Source organism: Leuciscus leuciscus, assembly GCF_965113295.1.
Source record: "Leuciscus leuciscus genome assembly, chromosome: 6".
Classification (NCBI taxonomy): domain Eukaryota; kingdom Metazoa; phylum Chordata; class Actinopteri; order Cypriniformes; family Leuciscidae; genus Leuciscus; species Leuciscus leuciscus.
In genome coordinates this window covers 47,980,567-47,988,655 of record NC_138730.1, presented here as the reverse complement: position 1 = coordinate 47,988,655, position 8,089 = coordinate 47,980,567, and the positions used below count along the sequence as shown (strand labels likewise).

At 46.5% G+C, this 8,089-nt stretch overlaps 1 protein-coding gene across 1 annotated transcript; it reads left to right on the top strand.

The window, feature by feature from the left end:
* Nucleotides 1–203: 203 nt before the first annotated feature.
* LOC309501354 (GRAM domain-containing protein 2B-like) lies at nt 204–8,089 on the top strand (the record flags this gene model as incomplete). The annotated part of the gene is made up of 9 exons (XM_082173403.1): nt 204–392; nt 484–550; nt 620–723; nt 2,808–2,906; nt 6,953–7,018; nt 7,097–7,150; nt 7,653–7,734; nt 7,902–7,967; nt 8,079–8,089. Coding segments are annotated over exons 1-9 (591 nt in total), but the record flags the coding sequence as incomplete, so codon positions are not given.

Sequence of the window (8,089 nt, the reverse complement as noted above, 5' to 3'; positions counted from 1 at the left end):
CAGCGTTCGATATGGTTCTGTTTATTCTCAGTTTTGTGTCTGTCGCTTTAAATGATCATGAACTCGATGAAGCAGGACTGATTCTGATTGGCTGTCGGTGTTTTTAATATTGTTCATCAGCTGGAAAATGAACTCGTTCTGAGAGTGACTCCAGATATCATCCACTGTCGTTATCGTTACTGTGAACTCTGTCTGACGGTATATCGTCCGTGCTGTGAACGAGCTTTAACACTAACCAACACTTCTACAATCCTAGCATGTAACGTGACCCTGATCTTGGTCATTGGTTTCATAATCTTTATAATCTTTATTGTGGTGATTATGATAATGATCTCCTGTCCATCAGATCCATGATTGTCGAGGAGAGTTTGAACAGATCCAGCGCTCACAGCGTGAGTTTATTCTTCATCTCTCAGTCTCTTCATTATCACGAGGCCACGAACACTCGCACTAACTGTCCTTCACTTCTGTTCTGTGTCTCAGAGTTTCAAGAACCACAGCAAAACCTTCCGCAAACTCTTCCCTGAGATCCCAGAGGATCTGGAGCACGGTGAGTTTCAGGAAAACAGTGTTTCTCCCTGAAGTGAACGAGTCTGACGTTGATCTGCTTGTGTTGCAGTGTTCACCTGTGCTCTGCATAAGGAGGTGATTTACCACGGTAAGATGTACGTGTCCCGTCAGCACATCTGCTTCCACTCGTCTGTGTTGCTCAAGGACACCAAGGTGAGAGTCTGAGCCTCAAACATCTGATGAAGAGCAGGTACAGGAACACGATCTCACGAGAACGCGCATCTATAGCGCACATTATATTTATCGTGCAATTTATACGCAAATAATGAGTTTTCGCGTGGATATGATGCACTGTAACCCCGTGTGTAGGGTGAGTGGTGTGGAGTTCATATTACACGCATTAAAGTGTGTATCATATGCACGTAAAAACTCTTTTTTGCGTATAAATTGTACGATAAATAGGGCTGGGTATTGACACAAATTTCACAATTCGATTCGATTTCGATTCACAAGCTTGCAATTCGATTTCGATTCGATTCAATATTGATTATTTTGGATATCTGGGACAATACATGGCAAATTTTCTCAAGGAAAACAAATCTCTTCACTAATGCTGTAACTATGGGACAGTGGTAGCCTATAGGCTTCATTAGCCTACTATAATATTGAAGGTAAAAATTTACAGATTTGTATACAAACACTTAAATTACACTTTTATTTATTTTTATAATAATAAAGTTAAATGAAATATAAACATGTAAATGGTGGCTGTCATAAAAACCTGCCAGATTTATTCAAACATGCATTAAAAATTGAAGAATATAAAAAATGATAATGAATATGTAATATGGTGCATATATTTAGCAGAATGCTCCTCTAGAGTTAATATTTCTCGCTGACTGACGAGTTTATGGTCACTGGATATGGTTTTTCTGAGGTAAATGTGACGTTACATGACATTGTTTACAAGCTGTTTTACTGACGTCTTTCCACGGTTGAAACACTGATTGGGCGACTCCATGTCACATGATACAGACTTCGATAAGTTGTACTCTATCTTTTAACACACTTTCAGAAGCTCATTCATGTTTATCTCACGCTGTAACTGGTGTTATTAAGGCGGAAGAGAAGATCATGTGCTTCTCTAGAGCTGAGCCAGAGCGATCTCACACCACAGCGATGAAACTGTCAAAGCAGAGGGGAGCCAGTTAAACAATGAGGTTTCTTTACAAAGACAAATTAAGAAATTAGGTTTACTTGATTATTCAGTAAAACGATGTTATTGTGAATATTATTGTGACTTGTTCATCATTGTGTCAGTGTTTTATTCGCTGACTTTAGCTGAAGCTTCTTTACATGAAGAACAACATAGTGACGAAACGCGTTTGTCCGCTCAGGGCCACCGTAGACACATGTGGATGTAAGCGGACCCGCGGTGTGTGTAGAGAGAAATGCCTCATTCTAAGCTAATAAACACATAACGCTTCATTATGCAAGGTCTTTATACACCACTGAAAACATAGTTATGAATATGATATTGCATTTCTGTCAACAGATCCTCCTAAATATCACACACTGCACCTTTAAGTTTCGCTAGAAGCTTACAATATCACGTGCACATTGTATTATTGAATTGAATTGAATTGAACGTTGGTTCATGACGTTGAGAGAACGTTCAGTGTGTGTTGGGCGTTGAGAGAACGTTCAGTGTGTGTTGGGCGTTGAGAGAACGTTCAGTGTGTGTTGGGCGTTGAGAGAACGTTCAGTGTGTGTTGGGCGTTGAGAGAACGCTCAGTGTGTGTTGGGCGTTGAGAGAACGTTCAGTGTGTGTTGGGCGTTGAGAGAACGCTCAGTGTGTGTTGGGCGTTGAGAGAACGTTCAGTGTGTGTTGGGCGTTGAGAGAACGCTCAGTGTGTGTTGGGCGTTGAGAGAACGTTCAGTGTGTGTTGGGCGTTGAGAGAACGTTCAGTGTGTGTTGGGCGTTGAGAGAACGCTCAGTGTGTGTTGGGCGTTGAGAGAACGCTCAGTGTGTGTTGGGCGTTGAGAGAACGCTCAGTGTGTGTTGGGCGTTGAGAGAACGCTCAGTGTGTGTTGGGCGTTGAGAGAACGCTCAGTGTGTGTTGGGCGTTGAGAGAACGTTCAGTGTGTGTTGGGCGTTGAGAGAACGCTCAGTGTGTGTTGGGCGTTGAGAGAACGCTCAGTGTGTGTTGGGCGTTGAGAGAACGTTCAGTGTGTGTTGGGCGTTGAGAGAACGTTCAGTGTGTGTTGGGATGATGAATGTGTGTGTGTTTCTGTAGGTTATGATCCACATCTCCAGTGTTCTGAGTATAAAGAAGAAACACACCGCTAAGATCGTTCCCAATGCGGTCGCTGTCATCACCGACGACGGACACAAGGTGCAGATCCTTCACTTATACAGCGCTAAGGCTTTTACAACTATTTAATTTACAACAACTGTTTACTATGTGAATATATAATAAAGTGTAATTTATTCCTGTGATCAAAGCTGAATGTTCAGCATCATTACTCCAGTCTTCAGTGTCACATGATCCTTCACAAATCACTCTAATATGAGGATTTGATGATCAAGAAACATTTATGATTATTATCAGTGTTGAAAACAGTTTCCTGGATTCTTTGATGAATAGAAATTTCAAAACAACAGCATTTATTTAAAATAGAATCTTTTGTCACATTATAAATGTCTTACACTACTACATATTCACATTATTATTTAAATTGTAATAATATTTCCCAATATTACTTTTGTGTTGTATTTTTAATCAAATAAACACAGCCTTGGAGAGCAGAAGAGACTCTTTCACACACATACTAATCTTACCGATTCAAAACTTTAGACTGATAGTGTATATTTTGTACAAAATTAAAAATGTTAATTACAGTACAGTACATTTATAACTTTTTTTTACGTTTTATGAAGTGATTTCACTTCTTCTTAAAAAAGAGATCAGTCGAGGCCTGCATTCAACCAACGCTTTCATGAAGTACAAGCTCAAACACTGATGCCAGCGCGTCACGTCTCACGCTCTGATGCTCTGATGCTTCACACACCGTCTCACGCTCTGATGCTTCACACACCGTCTCACGCTCTGATGCTCTGATGCTTCACACACCGTCTCACGCTCTGATGCTTCACACACCGTCTCACGCTCTGATGCTCTGATGCTTCACACACCGTCTCACGCTCTGATGCTCTGATGCTTCACACACCGTCTCACGCTCTGATGCTCTGATGCTTCACACACCGTCTCACGCTCTGATGCTCTGATGCTTCACACACCGTCTCACGCTCTGATGCTTCACACACCGTCTCACGCTCTGATGCTTCACACACCGTCTCACGCTCTGATGCTCTGATGCTTCACACACCGTCTCACGCTCTGATGCTTCACACACCGTCTCACGCTCTGATGCTCTGATGCTTCACACACCGTCTCACGCTCTGATGCTTCACACACCGTCTCACGCTCTGATGCTCTGATGCGTCACACACCGTCTCACGCTCTGATGCTTCACACACCGTCTCACGCTCTGATGCTCTGATGCTTCACACACCGTCTCACGCTCTGATGCTTCACACACCGTCTCACGCTCTGATGCTTCACACACCGTCTCACGCTCTGATGCTCTGATGCTTCACACACCGTCTCACGCTCTGATGCTTCACACACCGTCTCACGCTCTGATGCTCTGATGCTTCACACACCGTCTCACGCTCTGATGCTTCACACACCGTCTCATGCTCTGATGCTCTGATGCTTCACACACCGTCTCACGCTCTGATGCTTCACACACCGTCTCACGCTCTGATGCTCTGATGCGTCACACACCGTCTCACGCTCTGATGCTCTGATGCTTCACACACCGTCTCACGCTCTGATGCTTCACACACCGTCTCACGCTCTGATGCTTCACACACCGTCTCACGCTCTGATGCCTCACACACCGTCTCACGCTCTGATGCTCTGATGCTTCACACACCGTCTCACGCTCTGATGCTTCACACACCGTCTCACGCTCTGATGCTTCACACACCGTCTCACGCTCTGATGCTCTGATGCTTCACACACCGTCTCACGCTCTGATGCTTCACACACCGTCTCACGCTCTGATGCTTCACACACCGTCTCACGCTCTGATGCTCTGATGCTTCACACACCGTCTCACGCTCTGATGCTTCACACACCGTCTCATGCTCTGATGCTCTGATGCTTCACACACCGTCTCACGCTCTGATGCTTCACACACCGTCTCACGCTCTGATGCTCTGATGCGTCACACACCGTCTCACGCTCTGATGCTCTGATGCTTCACACACCGTCTCACGCTCTGATGCTTCACACACCGTCTCACGCTCTGATGCTTCACACACCGTCTCACGCTCTGATGCCTCACACACCGTCTCACGCTCTGATGCTCTGATGCTTCACACACCGTCTCACGCTCTGATGCTTCACACACCGTCTCACGCTCTGATGCTCTGATGCTTCACACACCGTCTCATGCTCTGATGCTCTGATGCTTCACACACCGTCTCACGCTCTGATGCTTCACACACCGTCTCATGCTCTGATGCTCTGATGCTTCACACACCGTCTCACGCTCTGATGCTCTGATGCTTCACACACCGTCTCACGCTCTGATGCTTCACACACCGTCTCACGCTCTGATGCTTCACACACCGTCTCACGCTCTGATGCTTCACACACCGTCTCAGACCGTCTCACGCTCTGATGCTTCACACACCGTCTCATGCTCTGATGCTCTGATGCTTCACACACCGTCTCACGCTCTGATGCTTCACACACCGTCTCACGCTCTGATGCTCTGATGCTTCACACACCGTCTCACGCTCTGATGCTTCACACACCGTCTCACGCTCTGATGCTCTGATGCTTCACACACCGTCTCACGCTCTGATGCTTCACACACCGTCTCATGCTCTGATGCTCTGATGCTTCACACACCGTCTCACGCTCTGATGCTCTGATGCTTCACACACCGTCTCATCCTCTGATGCTCTGATGCTTCACACACCGTCTCACGCTCTGATGCTTCACACACGTCTCACGCTCTGATGCTTCACACACCGTCTCACGCTCTGATGCTTCACACACCGTCTCACGCTCCGATGCTCTGATGCTTCACACACCGTCTCACGCTCTGATGCTCTGATGCTTCACACACCGTCTCACGCTCTGATGCTTCACACACCGTCTCACGCTCTGATGCTCTGATGCTTCACACACCGTCTCACGCTCTGATGGTCTGATGCTTCACACACCGTCTCACGCTCTGATGCTCTGATGCTTCACACACCGTCTCACGCTCTGATGCTCTGATGCTTCACACACCGTCTCACGCTCTGATGCTTCACACACCGTCTCATGCTCTGATACTCTGATGCTTCACACACCGTCTCACGCTCTGATGCTTCACACACCGTCTCATGCTCTGATGCTCTGATGCTTCACACACCGTCTCACGCTCTGATGCTCTGATGCTTCACACACCGTCTCACGCTCTGATGCTTCACACACCGTCTCACGCTCTGATGCTTCACACACCGTCTCACGCTCTGATGCTTCACACACCGTCTCATGCTCTGATGCTCTGATGCTTCACACACCGTCTCATGCTCTGATGCTCTGATGCTTCACACACCGTCTCACGCTCTGATGCTCTGATGCTTCACACACCGTCTCACGCTCTGATGCTTCACACACCGTCTCACGCTCTGATGCTTCACACACCGTCTCACGCTCTGATGCTTCACACACCGTCTCACGCTCTGATGCTCTGATGCTTCACACACCGTCTCACGCTCTGATGCTCTGATGCTTCACACACCGTCTCATCCTCTGATGCTCTGATGCTTCACACACCGTCTCATGCTCTGATGCTTCACACACCGTCTCACGCTCTGATGCTTCACACACCGTCTCACGCTCTGATGCTCTGATGCTTCACACACCGTCTCACGCTCTGATGCTTCACACACCGTCTCACGCTCTGATGCTCTGATGCTTCACACACCGTCCGCTCTGATGCTCTGATGCTTCACACACCGTCTCACGCTCTGATGCTCTGATGCGTCACACACCGTCTCACGCTCTGATGCTCTGATGCTTCACACACCGTCTCACGCTCTGATGCTTCACACACCGTCTCATGCTCTGATGCTCTGATGCTTCACACACCGTCTCACGCTCTGATGCTTCACACACCGTCTCACGCTCTGATGCTTCACACACCGTCTCATGCTCTGATGCTCTGATGCTTCACACACCGTCTCACGCTCTGATGCTTCACACACCGTCTCACGCTCTGATGCTCTGATGCATCACACACCGTCTCACGCTCTGATGCTCTGATGCTTCACACACCGTCTCACGCTCTGATGTTCCCGCTTGTGTTTCAGTTCCTGTTCGGCTCTCTGAGGAACCGGGAGTCGTGCTTCCAGCTGCTGCAGTCGCTCTGTCCGCAGGTTTGAGCTTCTGCTGCTGGTTATGAGCTTTAGGGTCGTATGTTCACTCTGATGTTCACTCGCTGTGTTTGCCCTCAGGAGATCATCAGCAGATCCTCCACTGAACACACTCCTGACATGGACTTCGACAGAGTAAGAGTGAACCGATGCTTTAGAAGGAATCATCTGAACGACTCCTTTCTGCTCATGTCCATTACCATTTACACGTTTAATAACACTGTAAAAAAAATCTGTTAAATTTACGGTAAAAAAACCCAGCTGTGGTTGCCAGAAATTTACTATAAAAAATACGGTAGCAACGTTTTAGGTTTTACAGACTTAACTTACATTTACAGTAAAAAAGTGATTTCATTATCTGATATAATGTGAATTTACTGACCTATTGAAGTACTAATATCTGTTTAGTACTATTTTAATACACCGACAACCACCAATCACAGCGGAGATGAGAGTCACATGATCAATCAAAGCTCATCACAAGAGGATTATCCACAAGAAAGTTAATACTAATATATAAAAGCTGCACAGTGTCATTCACACACACACACACACACACACTAAACACCATCATGATAACACACATGACATTTAAAAAAATGCAATAAACAGTAGTTTGTGTCGTATCCTCTGATAGATCTCCAGCCATTCGAGTCTAGAGGAGAATCCTGTGAATCAAACGATTCCTCTGAACGAACCGACTCTCACCGACTCTCAAAGTGAGTCTGACTGAAGTCGTGTGTGTTTCTGTATCACGTGTTCACGAGCGGCACGTCAGCATACATAAAGCTGAACTCCTTTACTGATGTATAAAAGCAATTTATGTTAAGTTAATCAGTTGATTATTCTATGAAGAATCAAGACTGCAAACTTCCTGTGTTCACAGCATCCGTTCAAAGCAGCTCGACGACACACGACTCGAGCCGATACACACCAGAGCAACACACCACAGGTGAACCTTCACACACACACACACACACACACACACACACACACACACACACACCGACACACCTGTCAATCATGCATGTCTGCTGCCAGTGATGATGTGTTCTCTAACCAGCGCTCTCCTGG